Source organism: Zootoca vivipara, chromosome 13 (genome assembly GCF_963506605.1).
Source record: "Zootoca vivipara chromosome 13, rZooViv1.1, whole genome shotgun sequence".
Lineage (NCBI taxonomy): Eukaryota > Metazoa > Chordata > Lepidosauria > Squamata > Lacertidae > Zootoca > Zootoca vivipara.
In genome coordinates this window covers 48,605,464-48,629,128 of record NC_083288.1, presented here as the reverse complement: position 1 = coordinate 48,629,128, position 23,665 = coordinate 48,605,464, and the positions used below count along the sequence as shown (strand labels likewise).

Sequence of the window (23,665 nt, the reverse complement as noted above, 5' to 3'; positions counted from 1 at the left end):
CTTTTGTTGACCACCAGCATTACGCTTTCCATTTTTAAGCTCGGAATAGAGTAGTTGCTTTGGAAGACGGTCACCAGGCATCCGCACAACATGACATGTCCAACGAAGTTGATGTTGAAGAATCATTGCTTCAACACTGGTGATCTTTGCTTCTTCCAGTACCCTGATATTAGTTTGCCTGTCTTCCCAAGTGATGTGTAACATTTTTCGGAGACACCGTTGATGGAATCTTTCGAGGAGTTGGAGATGCTGTTTATAGGTGGTCCATGTTTCACAAGCATACAGTAAGGTTGGTAGTACAATAACTTTGTGGAACACCCTCCCATCAGAGGTCAGAGAGATAAACAACTACCTGACATTTAAGGTAAAGGTAAAGGGACCCCTGACCATTAGGTCCAGTCGTGACCGACTCTGGGGTTGCGCGCTCATCTCGCATTATTGGCCGAGGGAGCCGGTGTATAGCTTCCAGGTCATGTGGCTAGCATGACAAAGCCACTTCTGGCGAACCAGAGCAGCACATGGAAACGCCGTTTACCTTCCCGCTGTAGCCCTGTTTAGGGAAGTTTTTAATCTGTGATATTTGATGTATTTTAATGTTTGTTGGAAGCCGCCCAGAGTGGCAGGGGAAGCCCAGCCAGATGGGCAGGGTATAAATAATTTATTATTATTATTATTATTACAAAAGACATGGCCAGAGTTCGAGATCACATTTGGCCACGTGAAAAAATGGCCGTGGACGGTGTGAAGCTGGATCGGTGAGGGGGCATGGCCCAAGGACAGAGGGTACAGGGTGGGGAGAGTCCGAAGACCCAAATGGAGAGTTTGGGGGGCTCAGATTTTGCCCGAGCCTAGAAAATCTGGCAGGAATGGGATATATGTTGATTTTTTTTAGGGCCGGCTCTAGGAGTGAGGCAGCCACCCCAGGCAGATGCTTTGGGGCCTCTGAAAGCAGCAAATTGCTAATTATTGCTGTATTTGTATTTTTTCCCCACCTGGGAGTGAGACAGGCACTTGGGGGAATGATTGGCTTCCCGGTGCCAAAATAACTTGGCCTGCCTTAGATATTATGCAACTTGAGTTTGTGCTGGAGAGGGGGGGGGTGTCATTCTGCTCCAGCAGCAAAATATCTGCCTATCGGGGGGGGGGGGGGACTCCAGATTGTTGCAGGAGTGTCCCATTTCAATCAGGATAGCCTAACTTCTTTGTGCATGTAACGACAGCTGCTAGGATTCTCTATGCACAAAAAACGGAAGGAATAAGAGGTGCCCAAGAAGGAAGAGCAGATAAGTCAGGAGATGGACTCTGCAGAATGGCCAAAGTTAACAGCTAGAATAAGAGAATCAAACAATGATTGCTTTGTGAAAGAATGGAAGCCCTTTTCGGACTATTTAAGGAAACGCTATAGAGTGATGGACTTGCGAGCAGGGTTTGAAATATGAGCAACGGAAGGAATTAGAAAATACAGTATTGATGTGTCAGGGTAAGGAAAAGAAGGCATTGTGCAGCAGAGGGGGGAATTAAAACACTGGAAAATAGGGTAAGGTAAAGGTAAAGGGACCCCTGACCATTAGGTCCAGTCGTGACCGACTCTGGGGTTGCGCGCTCATCTCGCATTATTGGCCGAGGGACCCGGCGTACAGCTTCCGGGTCATGTGGCCTGCATGACAAAGCTGCTTCTGGCGAACCAGAGCAGTGCACGGAAACGCCGTTTACCTTCCCACTGTAGCGGTACCTACAGTATTTATCTACTTGCACTTTGACATGCTTTCAAACTGCTAGGTTAGCAGGAGCTGGGACCGAGCAACGGGAGCTCACGCCGTCGCAGGGATTCGAACCGCCGACCTTCTGATCAGCAAGCCCTAGGCACTTGCAAAAAGACAAATTTATTATGTATTAAAGTATATATGTTAAATTTTTGAAAATTCAATAAAATTTTATGTTATAACAAAGGATATTCTAACGTCTGTCGCCTAGGTACTGGTAACCTCTAGGTTAAAGGTAAAGGGGCCCCTGACCATCAGGTCCAGTCATGTCCGACTCTGGGGTTGCAGCGCTCATCTCACTCTATAAGCCGAAGGAGCCGGCGTTTGTCTGCAGACAGCTTCCGGGTCATGTGGCCAGCATGACAAAGCTGCTTCTGGCGAACCAGAGCAGCGCATGGAAACACCGTTTACCCTCCCGCCGGAGCGGTCCCTATTTATCTACTTGCATTTTTGATGTGCTTTCGAACTGCTAGGTGGGCAGGAGCCGGGACCGAGCAACGGGAGCTCACCCCATCACAGGGATTCGAACCACCGACCTTCTGATCAGCAAGCCGCAAAGTGTTATACGAAGTGCTGTCTCTGAATGAGGTTTGGAAACTTCAGCTGGTGCAAAGTTTTGCAGCCAGGCTGCTCATCGGGGCAAGATGGTTTGAGCATTTTTCACCGATATTGGTCAGACTACACTGGCTGCCAATTAGTTTCTAGGCCCAATTCAAAATGCTAGTATTGACCTTAAATGGCTCAGGACCATATGAACTGACCCGGACTCTGCGATCATCTTCTGAGGCCCTTCTTTGTGTGCCTCCTTCACAGGAAGTTTACCTTTAAAGCCAAATTGATCCAATTGTGCACTCTCCAAAACAATACGAGAACCAAAACACAGCCTCCCTTTGAAATTCGCACTTATCCAAAATTTGCTGTGCCGTTCTCCAGCCAACCAGTGTTTACAAAAATGAATATATTAGGGAGAATGAAAGCATAAATAATGAACGTACTGAAGAAAAGGACATAGAAAATGATGCATTCCGTTAGGAGAAATTGCCTGCACAATGTGTACCTTAGTCAAAGCTGCATACAAAAAAAAAGAGGGTTATTAGAAGAAATCTGCACAAAAAGGATGAAGAAATTTTTGTGAGGGGTATTTAGAAGAGAATTTGTAAATCGCTGCAATAATGTGGAGAACTGGGCTTAATGCTGGAACAAAGAGACACAGAGAGAACGGAAATTGTCCCTTTCGACACCTTCTGTTCAAAGAAAGAGTTTGCAGGTAGATTCGGGGATAGTGGCTGCCGGCCAGAGTATGCAATATGGGCCTGTATGGAGATCGCCTGAGGCAGTTTTCTCTGCTCTGTGACGTCCTGAGGGTCCCATGAGAGAACATGTTTAAGAATAAGTGGAGCAGAAGGAGAGAGAGAAAGAAAAAAGAGGAAAAGAGAAGCTCTCAAGGGGGGCGGGAACCTGAAAGGAAAAATGCAGAACAAATTCTCAGACAGGAATGTGCTTCCTTTTAACAATACCGCCCCTGCCACCTGCTGGCCATTTGGCGGTACTGCACTCATGTTGTTTATCTCTCTTCCCAAGCTCAGGGCCTTCCAGATGTTTGGGGCTGGAAGGAGCTGCAACCCCCAGTAATTCCAAGGGCAACAGATTGGGGAAGGGTGCTCTTCTTTGGGGCCTGTTATCTGCACCCACCCATGCACTCAGCAATGGGCACCGTGATTTTTAATCGAATGCCAAATTTGGGGTATTTTTGGTCTCTGGCTCACTGCTGAAGCAGGTATCGTTGAAACCCAGATTCCTGAGTCATGGATAGATTCAGAGAAGGGAGAGTCTCTCACTCCCAATAACTCCCAACGGGGGAGCCGGGCTTCAGACCTCATGGCTGGGCAATTCACACCACAAGGTCCCTCGCAAGCAGACCTTCCTTCCTGATCTGAAATGGCGCTGTGGGTTAAACCACTTAGCCTAGGGCTTGCTGATCAGAAGGTCGGCGGTTCGAACCCCCGTGATGGGATGAGCTCCCGTTGCTCAGTCCTAGCTCCTGCCAACCTAGCAGTTCGAAAGCACGTCAAAGTGCAAGTAGATAAATAGGGAAGGTAAACGGTGTTTCCGTGCACTGCTCTGGTTTGCCAGAAGCGGCTTTGTCATGCTGGCCACATGACCTGGAAGCTGTACGCTGGCTCCCTCGGCCAATAACGCGAAATGAGGGCCACAACCCCAGAGTCAGTCACAACTGGACCTAATGGTCAGGGGTCCCTTTACCTTTACTCTGTTAAAAAGGGTAGCATGGGAGGAGAGGGGCAGTCTGTAAATTGGACCTAATAGGGGTGCCATATTTTGAAGAGCAGAAAAGAGGGCGCTATGAGGACTCTCCTTTTAACCGCACCCCTACAATATGTAGGGACACGGGTGGCGCTGTGGGTTAAACCACAGAGGCTAGGGCTTGCCGATCAGAAGGTCGACGGTTCGAATCCCCGTGACGGGGTGAGCTCCCATTGCTTGGTCCCAGCTCCTGCCAACCTAGCAGTTCAAAAGCACGTCAAAGTGCAAGTAGATAAATAGGTACCGCTACAGCGGGAAGGTAAACGGCATTTCCGTGTGCTGCTCTGGTTCTCCAGAAGCGGTTCTGTCATGCTGGCCACATGACCTGGAAGCTGTACGCCGGCTCCCTCGGCCAATAATGCGAGATGAGCGCCACAACCCCAGAGTCGTCCGCAACTGGACCTAATGGTCAGTGGTCCCATTACAATATGTACGGTAGGCGATAGAAGCTGCGATATATTGCAGAGGGGGGCAGGAGAAGAGAGCAGAGGAAAGTCTTCAACCACCAGTTATGTCTATGTCAAAAAACATTTTGGCAAAAACTCAGCCCAGAAAAAAATTTAACCTGAAAAAGAGAACCTGTCCTGGAAAAAGAGGACACATGGCAATCTTGGACCTACAGAGCTTCCAAAGCTATTTCCTTTGGTCACATTGTTACAGGATTTTTTTATAATGATTGGGGGGGGGGTTGCCCCTCTAGCACAGTGTGTACCCCCCTCCCTTTGTTCACACGCAATGTCTCCTCAAAGCACCACATAACACACGACACCACATAATTTCCAACAGTTGTTCTGCTCATTGAAAACATGGCTACCGAAGGAGGGACTTGGGGAACTGGAAAAAGACAGCCATAATCCCTGAAACCTGGGATCACGTACACAGCAGCCTCTTGCATAAGGTAAAAAAAAATTCCTTCCAGTAGCACCTTAGGGAGCAACTAAGTTTGTCATTGGTATGAGCTTTCTTGTGCATGCACTCTTCTTCAGATACACAAAAGCTCATACCACAAAAGCTCTGTCTCTAAGGTGCTACTAGATCAGCCTTGAGTGCTCACTGGAAGGACAGATCCTGAAGCTGAGGCTCCAATACTTTGGCCACCTCATGAGAGGAGAAGACTCCCTGGAAAAGACCCTGGTGTTGGGAAAGATTGAGGGCACTAGGAGAAGGGGACGTCAGAAGACAAGATGGTTGGACAGTGTTCTTGAAGCTACAAACATGAGTCTGACCAAACTGCGGGAGGCAGTGGGAGACAGGAGTGCCTGGTGTGCTATGGTCCTTGGGGTTACGAAGAGTCGGACAACAACAACAAGGTGCTACTGGAAGGAATTTTTAAATTTTTGTTTCGACTATGGCAGACCAACACAGCTACCTACCTATATCTTGCATAAGAGATAATAACTGGCATCCTGGCAAATGGGTGCCAGACAGGTAACCACCCGGTGGACAATAGCAAACCATCCAGGGATGGATTAGGTTCTTGTTGTTGTTGTTTAGTCGTTTAGTCGTGTCCGACTCTTCGTGACCCCACGGACCATAGCACGCCAGGCACTCCTGTCTTGCACTGCCTCCCGCAGTTTGGTCAAACTCATGTTGGTAGCTTCGAGAACACTGTCCAACCATCTTGTCCTCTGTCGTCCCCTTCTCCTTGTGCCCTCCATCTTTCCCAACATCAGGGTCTTTTCCAAGGATTCTTCTCTTCTCATGAGGTGGCCAAAGTATTGGAGCCTCAGCTTCACGATCTGTCCTTCCAGGGAGCACTCAGGGCTGATTTCCTTAAGAATGGATAGGTTTGATCTTCTTGCAGTCCATGGGACTCTCAAGAGTCTCCTCCAGCACCATAATTCAAAAGCATCAATTCTTCGGCGATCAGCCTTCTTTATGGTCCAGCTCTCACTTCCATACATCACTACTGGGGAAAACCATAGCTTTAACTATACGGACCTTTGTCGGCAAGGTGATGTCTCTGCTTTTTAAGATGCTGTCTAGGTTTGTCATTGCTTTTCTCCCAAGAAGCAGGCGTCTTTTAATTTCGTGACTGCTGTCACCATCTGCAGTGATCAAGGAGCCCAAGAAGGTGAAATCTCTCACTGCCTCCATTAGGTTCTTGGTTGGGACAAAGAGGTGTGATTAACTTGGCCTGGGAAACCAGGAACTTGTAAATATTTCTTTTGTCTTACTTGATGGGTGTGAGGTGGGGTCAAGGGAAGGATGGGGGCAAACCCTGTCACCAGACCTTCCCCTCCCAATTTGCTATGTATGCATGCTGTAATTTTAGGGGTGTTTTGGGTATCTTTGTAAAACTGATAGAAGTGGGAGCCATCCTTTGTTCTGGGCTCCTTCCTGCTCCTTCCATATGGTGGGTGGAAGTCCTGTTGCTACACTCCTTTAAACTAAACACCAGACCTACTGGCTGCTGTTTTGCTCCCATATTCCTGGCTGCTGTCTTTTTGTTTTTTCAATCCAAGTGAGCCCAAGGATTTTCCCACTACACATTTGTTGGTGTGTACGATTCCGAGTTGTCACAAGATCGCCAGTTCGATTAATTAAACCAAATAGTTTTGAATAAACGTTCAATTAATTGTCACGGTTTGTAATTCTACTGTGTCATATTGGGACATGCAGAAGTGCCATTCCGAGTAGTTCTTTTTATAGGGCCGGGGATGTGTTTGTGGAACCAAGGGGGCAGCGACCTGGAGAAGTTTGGAAACCACTGATCTACTGTTCGCACCAGTTGAAAGGGCACCTCCGAGCTCTTTGCCCACAGAGCATGTTAGGGAATTTTATAGGGGGGGCACCCAAACGAGGCTTCATTTGGGAATCAAGATTGGCACAAATGCCCTCAAGGGGACCCCGTCTGATCCTACAACACCACTCTTATATTGCACCAACACGAACCCCTCAATATCAAGCCCTGTGTAATAAAGGCTCCCTTTCCTACCCTTTCTCTGTTGCCTGAGACTCTATGTAACCATATTTCTTTATGAATGAATACCGTGTATCTGTATTTCTAAATGAAACCCCCTTTTGTGACTCTGGCCAAGGGCTCTCAGGGATGCAGGGAACAGCCATAACCCTTTAAGCGAGAGGTCACGTAGCCAGGGTGGTGCTCCTCTGCATATCCATAATCCATTCATGTACCATCTCCTGCCATTCCCGACCCTCCGAAGCCAGAGGCAATACACACACCTGGACCCATTGTTTTCCCCCGCCAGGTACTCAAGGATCCCCTCCCAGATACTTACTGGTACCGGTACTTGCTTATCAATGTCCTGGGACATCGCGCATTGTTACCTTATGTTAATTGAGTTTACCTCCTGTTTACCTGTATGCTAATGCCCCTTGCACCTTCCCCTTTTCTGACGTTTTACCCTGTCACAAGTGAGGTATGTATGATGCTTTCGATGTGCATTATGGAATGGTGGTGGGAACTTTTAAAAGTTCTTGCAGCCCTGTTCACGGTGTTCAGTCTGGCATTGAACCTGCTGCGCAGTAATAAACCTTGCTGTTTGCTCCGGATCATGGCTGGACTCCTTCCTTTTATACTCCACAACGACCACAGGCCCTTGCCTGATGAGCTGGGTGGCTGAGCATTCTCGCACCCAGAATTTTGCCCTAACAGAGCAGAATATTCAGTGGCCCTTATGTTGATGGCATGTTGTTTTTCCGTGGGTCAATGCAATTGCAACACCTGTTCCGATCTGGCTGAGTCAAAGGCTTTCAGGGGAGAGAGAGAGTTGGCATTCTCCAGAGGCCACTGAATCCATCCCAGGTAAAACATCTAAGGATCACCATTTGCAAACCATTGCCCCCACCAGGCTATGGCCTTCACGTCTGTGGCCTTTGTAGATTTCCTGGCTAATAAGCTAGAGATTCCAAGTAGCGGCGGAGCAAGGAGGGTGCAGTGCGAGCAGTCTGCCCCGGGTGTCATCCCTGAGGGGGGTGACATCGCCGCCCCACTCCCCCGGGACACTCGGACGCCCGACGCCCCCCCCCCAGGTGCACGCCACTCTGGGTGCCCGAGCAGCTACCTCTGCCCCTGATTCCGAGAGCTGTAGAGTTTCAGAAATGGGCCACCAAAATTCTCAAGAGGATAGAATTGCAGAATTTGTGGTGACATTATTATTATTATTATTATTATTATTATTATTATTATTATTATTATTGAATTTGTATACTGCCCTCCATCCATAAATCTCAAGGCAGTTAGCAACATTAAAAATGCAAGATTAAAACCCCCCACAAAACACACAAGGAAAACAAGGACAAAAACAAACCAATAACCCCTCTCTCCCAGCACATTTAGGTGGCGCTGTGGTTAAACCACTAAGCCTAGGGCTTGCTGATCAGAAGGTCGGCGGTTCGAATCTCTGTGACGGGGTGAGCTCCCGTTGCTTGGTCCCAGCTCCTGCCAACCTAGCAGTTCAAAAGCAAATCAAAATGCAAGTAGATAAATAGGAACCGCTACAGCGGGAAGGTAAACGGCGTTTCCATGTGCTGCTCTGGTTTGCCAGAAGCGGCTTTGTCATGCTGGCCACATGACCTGGAAGCTATACGCCGGCTCCCTCGGCCAATAATGCGAGATGAGCGCGCAACCCCAGAGTTGGTCATGACTGGACCTAATGGTCAGGGGTCCCTTTACCTTTTAGGATGATAAATCAGATAAAGAGGAACGTTTTTGCCTGGCACTGCAAAGTGTATAATGAAAGTGCCAGCCAAACCTCCCCATCCCACGAACAGGGGGCCACTGCAGAAAAGGCTCGTTCTCGTGTTGCGCCTTATCCAAGCCTTACTAAGTGAAACTCATCCAACACAAGAGGACTAGACGGTGCTCTGGGAACCACTTGAGGTTCAGCTGCCGTAACAGCAGAGTCAGGATCCCGGTGGGTGAAGGCAATTTTCTCGTCCTCCTTTGGGAGGCCCCACACTACCCAGAAAAGCTCTGCTGGACAGCACAAGGAGGACCCAATGGAGGCAGCAAAATATGCCTTCGCTACCACTAAGGAGGCTCGGTGATGAGCCCTCACCAGCGTCCGATTACTTTCGGCCGGAGTTTTCCTCCACATTTTAGTTTGGAGAAGAGGCGAGTAAGCAGCGACGTGATAGAACTTTATAAAATTATTCATGGACAAAAGAAAGCGTTTCTCCTTCTCTCGTAAACACAAGGACTCGCACTCAGAGGCAGCGGCGCTTCCGAATGCCTGTGGCTGGAAACCAGAGGAGGAGAGAGTGTTCTTGTGTTCGAATCCTGCTTGCAGGATGCTGGACTAGTGGAGCTTTATGTTAGCTCAATAGCCATTTAATCAGTGGTCAGCGACAGACCTTGCTCAACGTGCAAAACGACACTCAGAACCCTTTGAAACTCGCACCTGTCCAAATTTTGCAACGCCGTTCTCTGGCCAAGCGAGGCGTATGAAAATGTGTGCGCACAACGGCAAAAAGTGTGCCTGTCAATGGGCAGCTTTGTGGAAACAACAGACAAAAAGGCAACATATCAGGGCATATCAGGGCAAATCGCCTTGCAAAAATGCCAAGTTGCATATAAAACAGTAGGAGAAATTTGCACAAAAAAGGCTGAGGGCGTGAGAATCATTCTTATTTTTTTGGAGTGTGTAAATTGCAAACGGATGCAAAAATGTGGGGAGCTGAAAAATGCAAAACTGAGAAAACCTGGGAAAACCTGGGTTTTTAGAGAGAGGTTGGATAGTCACCGGCCAGGAATGATTCAGCTGTGATTCCTGCATTTTAGGGGGTTGGACTAGATGACCCCTGGGACCCTTTCCAACTGACCACTCCGTGAGAAACTGAAATTGGCATAGTGACCCACCCCTGCTCAAAAGGAGGTAAAACTTGAAATTATCGACCTGCCCACTGGACTTGCGAATGCCTCTGTAGGTGACGGGGGGCGGGGCAGGGTTATTAAACTCGGACTCGTGGCCCCACGTTGGGTGAACAATTCCTCGTGGTCCCTTTCCAACGTTGCAATACTAGGGTGGGTCTTTGTCCTTCCCGGTGCGTTCCCAAAAGCAGGCAGGATGCCCCGGCAACACCAGCAGCGCCGAACCCGACAGCTTCTCGCTTTTATTTATTTCCATATATAATTTATTAGGATTCTCTTTTCTCTTTCCCTTTTGTACAAGCTTAAAATAGAACGGTAAGAATGAAGGGAGGAGGGGAGGGGGAGGCGTGAAATGCTAGGGGCCGGCAGATTATGGAGAGGGCTTTGGGTTGGGGGGGGGCAGCAAAGGCGGCCGGAGGGGGGGGCAGGGGAGAATGGTGTATATTTCACCCGAGTCTCGACAACACCCCAAGTATTATGGGCGAAAGGGAGCAGGAGGTGGTGGTGGGGGGGTGGTTCATTGTGGCTTTTTTTCTCTCTCAACCCCCGCCCCCCGATTTTTAAAAGGGGTGGCGGTGGTGTCCTTAGTCCCTCTGGGGCACGAGGGTCGGGGGGTGGTGGCTCCGACCCAGAAGCGAGGGAAGGATACAGGCACAAACGGAGGAGGGGGGGGGAAGGAATAAGAGTTGGTGGGGTTGACGGTCAGCAGCACTGGAGACCCAGCAGGTCCCGACGGACAGTTTCTCTAGGGCGGGAGAGGTCAGCCCCTCTTCTGAGGGAGGGGGAGAGCTGAGGGCAGCGGAAAGGAGGCCTCCCCAAGCCTCTGCTCCCCCTCTCTCATGTTCCTTCGCTCGTTCCGCCAGGAGATGAAAGGGCATCGCAGCTTCCGGCGGTGGCGGCGACGACGTTGAGGGATCTCCTGTCCATCATTCTGTCCCAGATTCGGGAGTTCCTGAAGAGAGAGGGAGCTGTAAAGTTGCAAGGGGGAGGGCGGAGAAGGGAGAGGAGTGGGGGGAGAAAAAACCGAGCATGAATCGTTTCCGTCGGCCCCACGCTATGGGGCAAAGGAGGGCGCTGGAATCTTACCCGCGGTCCGGTCCGGAGGAAGGAGAGGGTGGGAAGCAGCGGGGCGGGATTTCCAGCTGTGCAGGCCGCATTCAGGGGGGGCGGGAGGGGGGTCAGGCAGGGGTGTGTCGCTGGCACCTGGTGGGGGGGGAAAGGAAGGTAGTGAAGGAGGACGGGGTGAGTGGGGGGAGAAAAAGGGAGAGACGAGAGGAAGTTAGCCACCGGGACCAAGCGTTCTGCGCATGAGCAGAGGTGGTTTTCGGGTAGTTCGGCTGTGCTGTGGGGGTGGCCACAGCCATTCTGCGGAATGGAGTGCGAGAGGCGGGGGGGGGGGTGTTACCACCGCACAGGGCGCCACTGATTTGGGAGAGCCCAAAGTCGGCCACTGGCACGAGAGATATTACAACACTTTAAAAATAATTTAAAGTGTCCTCAAGGGAGGATTCATGCAAGCTAGGGCATAATGATGATGATGATGATGCAGCCCTGTACATATAGGGAAGTTTTTAATATTTGATGTTTTACAGTGTTTTAATATTTTGCTGGAAGCCGCCCAGAGTGGCTGGGGCAACCCAGTCCGATGGGCGGCACATTAAATAATAACATCATCATCATTAGGACCCTTGTACCTACGGGACCGCCTCTCCCGGTATGACCCACAGAGGACATTAAGGTCCACAAATAATAACATACTGGAGATCCCGAGTCATAAGGTGGTTAGGCTGGCCTCGACCAGGACCAGGGCCTTCTCAGTACTGGCCCTGACCTGGTGGAACGCTCTGTCTCAGGAGACTAGGGCCCTGCGGGATTTGTCATCTTTTCGTAGGGCCTGCAAGACAGAGCTGTTCCGTTTGGCCTTCGGACTGACGCAGTCTGACCCCACGGTTACCCTCCCCTAAGGTTTTATCTCGTAATGGTTTTATCTTATTTGTAGATTTTTAATTTTCAAATTGAATTTTAACATTGTATTAATCTGCATTTTAACTGAATTTTTTCTTTTATACTTGCGTTGATGTTATTTGTTGTTAGCCGCCCTAAGCCCGGTCTTGACTGGGAAGGGCGGGGTATAAATAAAATTATTATTATTAATAATAATATCCCACCTTTCCTACAAGGAGCTCAAGGCGGCAGCCTGCATTGTTCTCCTCCTCCTCCCCATTTTATTGCCACAACAGCCCTGCGAGGTTAGGCACCCACCCCCAATCTGACTCCTGCCACTCTCCCCCCCCCCCCCCGCTGCTCACAGGAGCAGCCTCCCCCTTTGGAAGCAGGCTTTGGGTATGTTGTGAGCAGAGTACAGAGGGAAACGAAAAGGCCTCTCCGCAGCTACCCGGGCACCGAAAGGGAGCCTCCAGCTTCAAAGACAGCGTATCTGGCAAGGGCCGCTTTCCTTCTCTCGGTGGAAGGGCCTCAATCTCCGGTGGCCTCTGCCAGATGCTTAGGGGGCGGGGGGGGAGAGTCATGCTCTAAATGTCCTTTAAGCGCCTGGCGTGTTTGCAGCCCAGCGGAAGCAACAGGCAGGCAGCGCGGGGGAATGTGCAGCCCCTCCCCTCTTTAGCTCCTGCCCCCCCCTTTTCAGGTCCCACGCCCAGGGAGCAGGAACCGTGGTGTCGGAAGAAGGGCTTCACCTCCAGAGCCAGGGTTTCGGCCCCGATCTGACTCCAGCTTGTCGCATGACTGTGCCCGGCGCGTCCTCTTTGGTTTGAGAGGGGCCGCCTTCTTTCCTACCTCAGGGTCCCCTGGAAGGGAAAAATTGGGGGGGGGGGGTTGTCAGCAATCCCTGCGTCTCCTGTCCCCAAATCTGCTGCTCTTTCCAGAACTACGAGGTGGGAATTGGGCCACCTCACGGCATTTTAAGGCCGCCTTCTCTCCCGGAAAGACCCTCGGAGAATTTGGAGATGTACTCATGGCGAACGCTACCATTCATTTATTGGTTCATTGTATTTGCACCCTGCCTTTTCTGCCAAAGAGCTGAAGGCCGAGAGAGCCACAGAATTGCAGAGTTGGAAGGGACCTTGAGGGTCATCCAGTCCAACCCCCTGCAATGCAGGAATCTTTTTGTCCAACATGGGGCTCGAACCCACAACTCTGAGGTTAAGCGCCTCACACTCTACCGACTGAGCAAGCAGAAGGGGATTTGAACCCTGGTCTCTCCGAGGTCCTAACCCGACACTCTAACCCAGTTCTCAAAATGTTTTTTTTTCTTGGCCATGCCTTTCAGAATAAAACTTTGCTTGCGCCACGTTGAACTTTGTAATTGATAAGCAATGCGCTGGAAAGCAAAAAGACGACAGCTGGTATTGTGCTCTCCTGCTCTCGTTTGGAAAAGGTAGGTATCTATCTGTATTCTGTAAACGATAAAAATAAAATATTTTGATACTACAGCATGCTAAAATGATTGTCCTTGAATCTTTCTACCACACTCGCCGCCCTCTCCTGCGCCAGACCCTTTGAGAACCACTGCTCTAACCACTGCACCACACTGCCGCCCCAAAAGCTTTCGGGAAAGGGCTGCAGCTCAGTGACCGGCATTTCCAGGTAGGGCTGGGAGAGACGCACTGCCTGGAAAACCCTGGAGAGGTGTCACTCTGTCTCGTTCCCAAGAGCCCACTTTATGGCTGGGAGGAAAACAGCTACGGACCAGGCAGAATCTGTGGCCCCCAGAAGGAGCTCCTTCCGCCAGACACTCCCTGAGAGAGAGAAGGCCTGCCGTCCTGCCGCCCCAGTCTCACGTCACCTTCATTCTCTTGCTCCTCGGCTCTGCGTCGGGGTTGGGCTATTGGGGGGGACGTACGTGTTTCCTCCGCGGCTGCCCCTCCTCCTGTGCCGCCTGCTTCCTCGTTGCTACGGCTCCTCTCGGGCTGGCTGGGGGGCTTCCGGCCCCGGGGGAGGGCGACGGGCTTGGGAGGCCGAGGGGCGGGCGGGGGATCCCTGAATTGCTGGGGGGGGGGGAGAGGAGAATCGTAGAGTCAAACAGCTCTTATTGTCAGAAATGTATTTCGCAGAAGAGTTCTGTGAAGCGCAAAAGCCTGCAGGGGCTTCTGCCAATCTAAGCAGGGTCAATATAAGGAACCATTATTATTATTAATAAATAAATAAATAAATAAATTCCTTCCAGTAGCACCTTAGAGACCAACCAAGTTTGTCATAGGTATGAGCTTTCGTGTGCATGCACACTTCTTCAGATACCAATGCATGCACACGAAAGCTCATACCTATGACAAACTTAGTTGGTCTCTAAGGTGCTACTGGAAGGATTTTTTTTATTTTTTGTTTCGACTATGTCAGACCAACATGGCCACCTACCTGTAACTAATAATAATAATATTAGTGCTTTTTCTAAACAATTGTTTAGGGGGTACTCTCATTTTGACTCAAGAAAACCACCATTTTATAGTTTAAACTGGGAAAAATAAATTCAGTAAATCGACAAAAGCACAAAGGTTCACAAAATGTTTAGGGGTATGCGTACCCCTGCGTACCGCCAGAAGCACTGATTATTATTATTATTATTATTATTATTATTATTATTATTATTATTATTATTATTTGTCTGCCCTCTACCTGTAGATCTCAGGGTGGTTCACAACATAAATATAAAAAAACCATAAATATAAAAAATATAAAAAAAACCACAGAATACGTAACAAAAACAAAGACAACTCAATAATCCTGCCTTCCACAACACATTTAAAAGGATGTGAGTCAGCCAAAGGCCTGTTTAAATTTGTGAGATGTTCCTGGCGGCCTCCAAAGTGGGGCTGGTGAAATCTGCGCCCCTGAGGTTATTGTTCGATGGTCAGGGGATGATGGGAGTTGTAGTCCAACATCTGGCAAGCTGGGACCAGCTTCAGTTGGGTGAGTTTTGCTGACATATGTCTCGCTAATAACTTTTCTGGGTGCTTCTAGGGCAGTGTTTCTCAACCTTTTTTGGGCCACGGCACACTTGTTCCATGAAAAAAATCACGAGGCACACCACCATTAAAAAAGTTAAAAAATTTAACTCTGTGCCGCCCTATATTATAATTATGACTGCAAGAAACACTTGCCAAATATTGCTTTCCAGCGGGTCAGTGTTGGGTATTGGCGGCCGCCAGGCTCGTTTGCACTGAGCTTTGGGAAAGAGGAGGAGAAATATTGCTTTCCTGCGGGTCAGTATTGGTTATTGGCGGCCGCCAGGCACGTGACAATGCAAATCGCCCTTCTCGTCGCCGCACGTCGCGGCACACCAGCCAGCGTCTCGCGGCACACTAGTGTGCCGCGGAACAGCGGTTGAGAAACGCTGTTCTAGGGGACCAGTTTGCTGAGTGTCGATCTTGATTGATCTGCTGGGAAGTTAGACGGCTGTTTAAAAGGCATTTGTCGTAATTCCTTCATGGGGAGGCGAGAAGGACTTGCTTTGGCACACCACACTTTTGCCCTGCGTTTCCCCTCTTGCTTTCCTCATAGCAAAAAAAGAAGAAGCCCAATTTCTTGAGTTCGCTGTGCAACAGCTCCCAGTCAACCCTCATGATGCAACCTGACTCAGCCGATATGTGACTGAATCCGTCCCAAAAATAGCAATGGTGCTTGCGGAAGGAAGGTATTGATTTTCCTGCATGCAGTGCGCTGAAAGAAAATGTTATGAAAATGATGTACAGATGGTATTTAACCACCAGCTAAACTTGCTCAAATGTACAAGACAAGAACCAATGAGTGTTGGAAATGTAAAGAAAGGGAAGGTATCTTCCATCACATGTGGTGGACTTGCAAAGAGGTAAAGGCTTTCTGGGAAATGGTAGCAAGGCCTTTGACAAGGTGCCCCATGATATTCTTGTAAAGAAGCTGGTAAAATGTGGGCTAGACAATGCTACCATTCAGTGCATTTGTAACTGGCTGACTGACCGAACCCAAAGGGTGCTCATCAATGGCTCCTCTTCATCCTGGAGAGAAGTGACTAGTGGGGTGCCACGGGGTTCTGTCTTGGGCCCAGTCTTATTCAACATCTTCATCAATGACTTGGATGATGGGCTTGAGGGCATCCTGAGCAAGTTTGCAGATGACACCAAATTGGGAGGGGTGGCTAATACCCCAGAGGACAGGATCACAGTTTAAAATGACCTTAACAGATTAGACAACTGGGCCAAAGCAAACAAGATGAATTTTAACAAGGAGAAATGTAAAGTACTACACTTGGGCAAAAAAAAATGAAAGGCACAAATACAGGATGGGAGACACCTGGCTTGAGAGCAGTACATGTGAAAAGGGTCTAGGAGTCTTGGTACACCACAAACTTGACATGAGTCAGCAGTGTGATGCAGCAGCTAAAAAAGCCAATGCAATTCTGGGCTGCATCAATAGGAGTATAGCATCTAGATCAAGGGAAGTAATAGTACCACTGTATTCTGCTCTGGTCAGACCTCACCTGGACTACTGTGTCCAGTTCTGGGCACCACAGTTCAAGAAGGATACTGACAAGCTGGAACATATCCAGAGGAGGGCAACCAAAATGGTCAAAGGCCTAGAAACGCTTTATGGCTTAGGGAGCTAGGTCTGTTTAGCCTGGAGAAGAGAAGGTTAAGGGGTGATATGATAGCCATGTTCAAATATATAAAAGGATGTCATATAGAGGAGGGTGGAAGGTTGTTTTCTGCTGCTCCAGAGAAGCGGACACGGAGCAATGGATTCAAACTACAAGATAGAAGATTCCACCAAAACATTAGGAAGAACTTCCTGACAGTAAGACCTGTTCGGCAGTGGAATTTGCTGCCAAGGAGTGGGGGGGAGTCCCCTTCTTTGGAGGTCTTTAAGCGGAGGCTTGACAGCCATCTGTCAGGAATGCTTTGATGGTGTTTCCTGCTTGGCAGGGGGTTGGACTGGATGGCCCTTGTGGTCTCTTCCAACTCTATGATTCGATGATTCTACTTTTGTTTAAAAAAGCAGAAGCCTTTTTATTGGGTACAGTGAGTGAAGAGATACCAAGGGAAGATAAAAGACTGTTTATGAAGGCAACAACCGCGGCAAGAATTCTTTTAGCCCCAAAATGGAAACAACGAGAAGGACCAAAGAAAGACGAGTGGCAGATGAAGATGATGGACTTTGCAGAACTGGCGAAGCTGACAGGAAAAATCCGAAACCAGCAGGATCAAGTATTCCAAAAGGACTGGAGTAAATTGACATCACTAGCAGGGTTATCTGAAGACTTGTAAGGAGAAGTTTTCTACCTTTCTATATTTATTTAAATTTTCAGTTATTATGCAATGAGTGTAATCAGAACTGGAAAACGTACAAAAAGGCAATGACATAAAGGTTAATTTTGAAAGCCATGAGGCGGGAGGGAAGGAAGACGATAGGCTCTAAAGAGTCAGGGAGGAAAAGTGGATAAAAGAAAATAGCGATGGTGCGGAAACGCCATCCGCACCAGGCACCAGGGTCCAGTTTCGGCCGTGACACCCCCCCCCCTCTCGCAGGGAGGTGTGCTTAAATGTAGAGCGCAATGTGGCTTGAGATGAGAGCAACCAAATTGCCTGCTAGCAATTTGAGACTGGTAGGGGGGGAAGGCAGGGAAGCCAACAGTAGATGGCGCCATACTAGCGACAGAGCCAACTCGTTCTCGCTTGGCCCCTGTCCTCCCGCTGCTGAGTTCTATGACAGCAAAACACCCAACTGAATTGGGGGGGGGCAGGGGAGAAAATTAGTACTACACCGACCACCTCCCAAGGCGAACCCGGCTCCTCTCTCCCCTCCTGCCCAGTTTGCCTGCAGTTTTCACTCTCCCAGGGGTTGCTGAGCTGCTTGCCTTGGCTGGAGCCGTTGGTCGGTCCTTTTCGGAGGTCGGTGTTGCCACGGCAATGGCCCTTTCGTCCGTTTCTTCTGGGGGGGTGTCTCTGAGGGGTTCCTGTCCCCTGCTCTCCCTCGGCGAGCTTTCTTCAGCTGTTAGAGAGCAGGAGTAGAGAAATGAGATGCCTGTGGCAAATCCTTTTAAAAAATAATAATTTCCTTCTACCTACTAGAAGCATAAAGGGATGTCTGGGGGGCAGGGGAGAAACTGGTGGCAGGAGCTGCCCTGCCTTGTTGATTCCTCCATTGCAGAGGGTTGGGCTAGATGACCTCGGAGGTCCCTTCCAAGTCTACAACTTATGATTCTATGAATTCTGATTCAGTCCTGCCACTTCTGCTCCTGGGTCTGATCTGGGAAATGGGTGGAGCTGCTTTTCATCAAGGGGCAAGATAGCTGCTGACGTTGGCTAACGAACGTCATTGGCTGAAACTTAAGGACTTGTGCTTTAGCTCGCTTTTTCCTCCTCCCTCCCCACCCGCCTTTCCTCGCATGCTGTGTCTTTTTAAGAGACGGTGTGCCTGAAGGAAGAAGGCTGCCTTAGAGCCCCTCTGAGAGTCTTTTTAGCTAAAGAACGGGGAAGTAATGCTGTAAATATAGATACAAACACAGCACAGGAGACCCGGGCTAAGGTGGCTTTGGATGAGGGAGCTGCTTGTTTTAGGGGGCAGGGTGAGGGCAGCTCCCTCAAACAAGAACCAAGCATCACATCGAAGAGCATCAAATGGGTGCATCTGAGCAGTCGGCAGTGATCTTACCCAGGAAACTCACAAAACCTCACATGCCCACCTATGTCCCAGCTGGCTTCTGCCCGGCGAATGGTGGCAAAGCTTGGCTTGGTACTCTGCAGTGGGGGGTGAGGCTTCCATCCTGCTTGCCCTGTGGGGTTCGGAAAACAAAAAAGTCCATCTTTCTATCTCAGCCAGAGCTGCAATCCTGCGCACACGCTTAAAACGGGGGCCCAAAATTGTAGGTACTGTCACAGGATCCGGAATGGCTACTTTAGAGTAACGACGCCTCACAGGTCAGCATTTTATCCTTTTATTGGTGCAATCTATTTACAGTGCTGAATCAGTGCTATATACAGATTGTCAGTACAGTGGAACCTCGGTTTATGAATACCTCGGTTTATGAATTTTCGGTTTATGAACGCCGCGGACCCATCTGGAACGGATTAATTCATTTTCCATTACTTTTAATGGGAAAGTTTGCTTCAGTTTATGAACGCTTCAGTTTATGAACAGACTTCCGGAACCAATTACACCCATGCTTCAGTTTATGAACGCTTCAGTTTAAGTACTCCGCGGACCCGTCTGGAACGGATTAATCCACTTTCCATTACTTTCAATGGGAAAGTTTGCTTCAGTTTATGAACGCTTACTCCGCGGACCATCTGGAACGGATTAATTCACTTTCCATTACTTTCAATGGGAAAGTTCGCTTCAGTTTATGAACGCTTCAGTTTATGAACAGACTTCCGGAACCAATTGTGTTCATAAACCGAGGTACCACTGTACATGTTCTCAGTCGGGCGCAGAACCTCCGAATGGCGATTCGCGCGTTTTTCTCCAACAAAGTAATCTTGGCATACTGAATCTCCTCCCTCTGCGCTTTTTACGCAATTCCGGGGTGGCTGGGATCGGTCTTTTTCCCACGGTCTCTTTGCTTCCCCTTTCCGTTCCCAGGCGGTGCCTGGGCTCAGCTATCCTACTTGAGCTCATGCTTGCACTTCCTGAATCCCCGCTGGAACTATCCCCCTCCCCTCTCCCACTTCCGCTGGGTGAGGAGGTCGTGTTCAAGATGGGAGGGGCCTGTCTGTATTTCTTGTCCCTCACAGGTACAGTGGTACCTCTCAAGACGAATTTAATTCGTGCCGCGAGTCAATTCGTTTTGCGAAAAATTCATCTTGCAAATCGCGATTTCCCATAGGAATGCATTGGAATTTCTTTTTTTTTTTGCCCATAGGAACGCGTTAATTAAATTTCAATGCATTCCTATGGGAAACCGCGATTCGCAAGACGGATTTTCCGCAAAACGAATTCGTTCGTCTTGCAGGGCACCACTGTATTCTAGCTCCAAATACACCCCCCCCCCAGTTCTTCAGATGGTTCATAAAATTTCACCACCACCTCCACCCCGCGCAAAAAATAATAATAAATCAGATCATCCTAAAACTTGTGGTTTCGATTGTTGTTTGGGGGAAGGGGGAAAGGGTACATACATTTATTTATTTTGCAAGCAAGACTGTAAAATTCCTGAGGCACCATTCAGCCTAGTTTGCGCACCCCTGAGTCAGCTCAATCACTGAGCTCGGTGGGACCCCGGAGAGGTCAATTTGTGCAGAATTGTGCCCGTGGGATTTCAGGCACTCCTAGAAAACTGAACCGGGGGTGGGTGGGTATTGAAATGGGGCAAATTTCAACATGCACGAAACGTTTGGACTGATGCAGAAAGAAGTGTCTTATGCTCAGTCCAGTTCATATCATCTTATTGAGAGTTTTGCTTGGGGGGGGGGGAGTGGGAGGGGGCAAGGAAGGAGGGAAGATCGATGGAGAAGGGTTGTTGGGTTGTGGGATGCAGACCTGAGTCGTCTGAAGAGCGTCTTCTCTGCTGCTCCTTCATGCTCCCCCCTCGCCCCAGGTCGACGCTCTAGAACCGGAAGAGGAAGCAGGTGGGTTATGAACAGGATCAGGACCAAAGGGAGGGGAGGGCTCATCTAGTCCAACATCCCTGTTCTCACAGCGGCCAAACAGGTGCCCCAGTAGGAAGTTGGCAAGCTGAACTTCAGGGCAACAGCGACACTCTCCTTTTTGCATGCTTATTATTATTATCATTATTGTTAAAGCCTTTTTGAGACAGTCAGATTTAAAAAGGGGAAATGATAAAAAAAAGAGAAGTGAAACTACAGGATTTTGCTGAAATGGCACAATTAACAAATAGACTTAGAGGCAATTCAAAAGAATTAAAAAAAGGGATAGGATAGGTACAAGAAATACGTTCAAAAATATAGTAAAAATGTAATATCCATGAGTGAAATGAGGGGTTGAATCATAATTGTTAGGGTGTAAAAGGAAGTAAGAATGTACTGGAATAGTGGCTTTAGAAGTCTGTACTAAGGTATTTACATAAAAGTGTAAAGAATAATTATATACTCGGGGAATTAACAGGAAGTCCAAAGGTTTTATTTTTACCTTTATTATATAAATATATTTTTATTTTTATTTTATTCCTTTTTCTTTTTTTCTTTCTTTTTTAGTATTTTAATTTATGTAAGGGGAGGGCAAAGCGGCACCAGAAAAATGGCTGCCGGGCAGAAGCCGATTTAAGGGACAATACCGGGATTTTTCACTAAACGGGAGACCGCCGGGAAACGGTAAGAAAAAATGGGTTTTCCCGGCGGAAACGGGATACTTGGCAGCTATGCAAATTGATAATATTGATAGAAACAGCGGCACTCACCCTCTCCTGGGGACTGGGCATTCAGAGGCTCACAGCTTCAGGTTGCTACCGTGGCTGGCAGCCATTGACAACTTTATCCCACGTGAATTTGCCTAGCCCCGCCTCCTCCCCAGCAAGCCGCCAATTACCTCCAACTTGGCATCCAGGCTCCACCCCTTAGCACGCCCCATTCCGGGCAGGGCCACGCCTTGGACCCGCGACGGCTGCAGGAGCTCCGCCCCTTTGGAGTCTGGCTCCACCCTCCCTGTGTCGGGATAGGAGCTCTTTTTGTGGCGGCGGGGGGGGGGGAGAGAGAAGAGAGCAGAGTAAATGAAACGCAGAACTCTTTGGAGAGCCCCCTTGCCCTCTACCCTCCCGCCATTCCCGGGAGCAAAGACTTCATTTACCTGTTTAGCCCTGCTGGGCAGACCCTTCACCCCACATCCAGGACCGAGGACGCCTATTCCCGGAAGGGGCACAGCCACCCCCAGGCCATCCTGCCCCAGCCGCCTCTCCTCCTCCTGGCTGCCGGAGGGGCGCAGCGGGGGCTTCTGCTCCTCCCCACCCGTGGGTGGTGGGGGAGGGCTGGGGGGCAGGTCCTCAGGGTCTCGCTCCCCCTTGATGCTGCGATGCCTGCGGAAGTGGAAGAGGCCCCTCCTCCTCTTCTTCTGGAGGGGCGGGAGGGGGTCAGAGGATCCCGGCCTCACCCCACAGCCCTTGGGCGTCCGAGGGTACCTGCGAGAGGGAAAAGGTAGAGGAACTGAGGGAGGGGAGACTACAGGTATTCTCAGCTGCAATTCCTGCATTGCAGGGGGGTGGAATGGATGACCCTCGTGGACCCGTCCAGTTCTATGATTCTTGAGCTCTGCCGTGGCTGCGGAGGGGAGAGCTACAGGACCCCTCTGGACTAGCACTTTTTTAAAATTCTCCATTGTGGGACACCTGGGGGGGTGTCCTAGATTGCAAATTCTGAGGGGGTGGGGAAGGGGATGGTGCCTAACTACTGTTGTCTAAGCTCTGGTAATCTCAAGTTAGATTACTGCAGTGCATAGGGCTGCCTCTGAAGACAGTTTGGAAACTTCAGATGGCGCAGAATTCAGCGGCCAGGTTGCGCACTGGAGCAAGACAGTTTGAGGCTATTACACCAATCCTGCCCCGACTGCACTGGCTACCGATTAGTTTCCGGGCCCAACTCAAAGTGCTGGTTTTGACCTAAAAAGCCTTAAACGGTTCAGGACCACGATACCTCAAGGACCGCCTCTCCCCTTATGAACCGTCCCAGACCCTGAGATCATCTTCTGAGGCCCTTCTTCGTGTGCCTCCTCCTTGAGAGGCCTGGAGGGTGGCAACACGAGAACGGGGCCTTCTCTGCAGTGGCTCCCCATCTGTGGAATGCTCTCCCCAGGGAGGTTCGCCGGGCGCCTTCATTATACACCTTTAGGCGCCAGGCAAAAACATTCCTTTTCCACCAGGCCTGTGGTTGATTTGATTGACATCCTATGACCTTTTAAAATGTGGGGTTTTTTTAAGGGTGGGGCTATAGGGTTGTTGTTTTTATTTTTATTAGGTATTTTGTAGTTTTATGTCTTGATTTTATTCTGTGAAGCACCCTGAGACCCCCGGGTATAGGGCGGTAAATAAATTCAATAAAGAGGAAGAAGAAGGAGGAGGAGGAGGAGCAGGAGGAGGAGGAGGAGGAGGAGGTGGTGGAGGAAGCTCACCCAGTGTTGTCAGCAAGGACCCTTCTGTTAAAAAATTCATCGAGACCCTCATCCAGTCGTGGAACTGATCCGTTCTCCTGTTCTCGGGACTCTATAGAGCCCAGGATTCGGTTCTGAAACAGGAAAGGATGACAAATACCTTGTTAACTTGCCCCACCTATTTCACAAGGAACATCTTCTCTTTATTCATAAGTCTAAAGGATGAGTGAGACTTCCTGTCTAGGAATGTTTGAAAAAGGTACATCCGATTTGTAATGTTCTATAGTTCAGTTCAGTTCAGTTCAATTCAGTTCAAAAGGTAAACAAATCAAAAGTTGGAAAATGGGAATGAATGAGGAATTTGGATGAGGAAAGAAATGAGGTGGTGGTCTTGTGTAGTAGTCTTGTTGTAAGGTTATAAAGCTTACTGGGAAATGATATATAATGAATTGAAAAGGATGTTCAAAATAACCTTTGTAAAAAAACACACACACACACACAAAACCCAGAAGCTTTTCTTTTGGGAACTATAGTGACAGAACTACCTAAATTGTATAGAAATTTATTCATGTATGCTACTACAGCAGCAAGAAATGGTACTTGCCCCGAAATGGAAAGAAGCAGAAGTCGCAGCAAAGGAAGAATAGATACAAAAACTTATGGAATATGCAGAAGTGGTGAAACTTACAGGAGAATAAGTAATCAAGATAACAAACTTTTTTAA

The 23,665-nt window shown here is 49.0% G+C and overlaps 3 protein-coding genes across 3 annotated transcripts in view; 1 reads left to right on the top strand and 2 right to left on the bottom strand.

Annotated features, from left to right (window-relative positions):
- Positions 1–23,665, top strand: part of LOC118095902 (myosin-7) — a 373,415-nt gene that overhangs the window by 85,282 nt on the left and 264,468 nt on the right. The gene's annotated exons all lie outside the window — the stretch shown is intronic.
- On the bottom strand, positions 10,208–14,354 carry LOC132593022 (capping protein, Arp2/3 and myosin-I linker protein 3-like). Its single transcript, XM_060281390.1, has 4 exons — positions 14,349–14,354; positions 13,724–13,925; positions 12,615–12,725; positions 10,208–10,889 (listed from the first exon to the last, which is right to left on the bottom strand). The coding sequence occupies exons 1-4, from the start codon at positions 14,352–14,354 to the stop codon at positions 10,759–10,761; spliced, it is 450 nt and encodes a 149-aa protein (XP_060137373.1). The 3' UTR covers positions 10,208–10,758.
- Positions 18,540–23,665, bottom strand: part of CARMIL3 (capping protein regulator and myosin 1 linker 3) — a 65,323-nt gene continuing 60,197 nt past the window's right edge. The window contains exons 32-35 of the mRNA XM_060281858.1: positions 22,963–23,075; positions 21,391–21,976; positions 20,386–20,452; positions 18,540–18,682 (exon numbers count right to left, since the gene is read on the bottom strand). Of these exons, the coding sequence (XP_060137841.1) occupies positions 18,558–18,682; positions 20,386–20,452; positions 21,391–21,976; positions 22,963–23,075 (891 nt within the window). The 3' untranslated portion in view covers positions 18,540–18,557. The remainder of the gene's footprint in view (positions 18,683–20,385; positions 20,453–21,390; positions 21,977–22,962; positions 23,076–23,665) is intronic.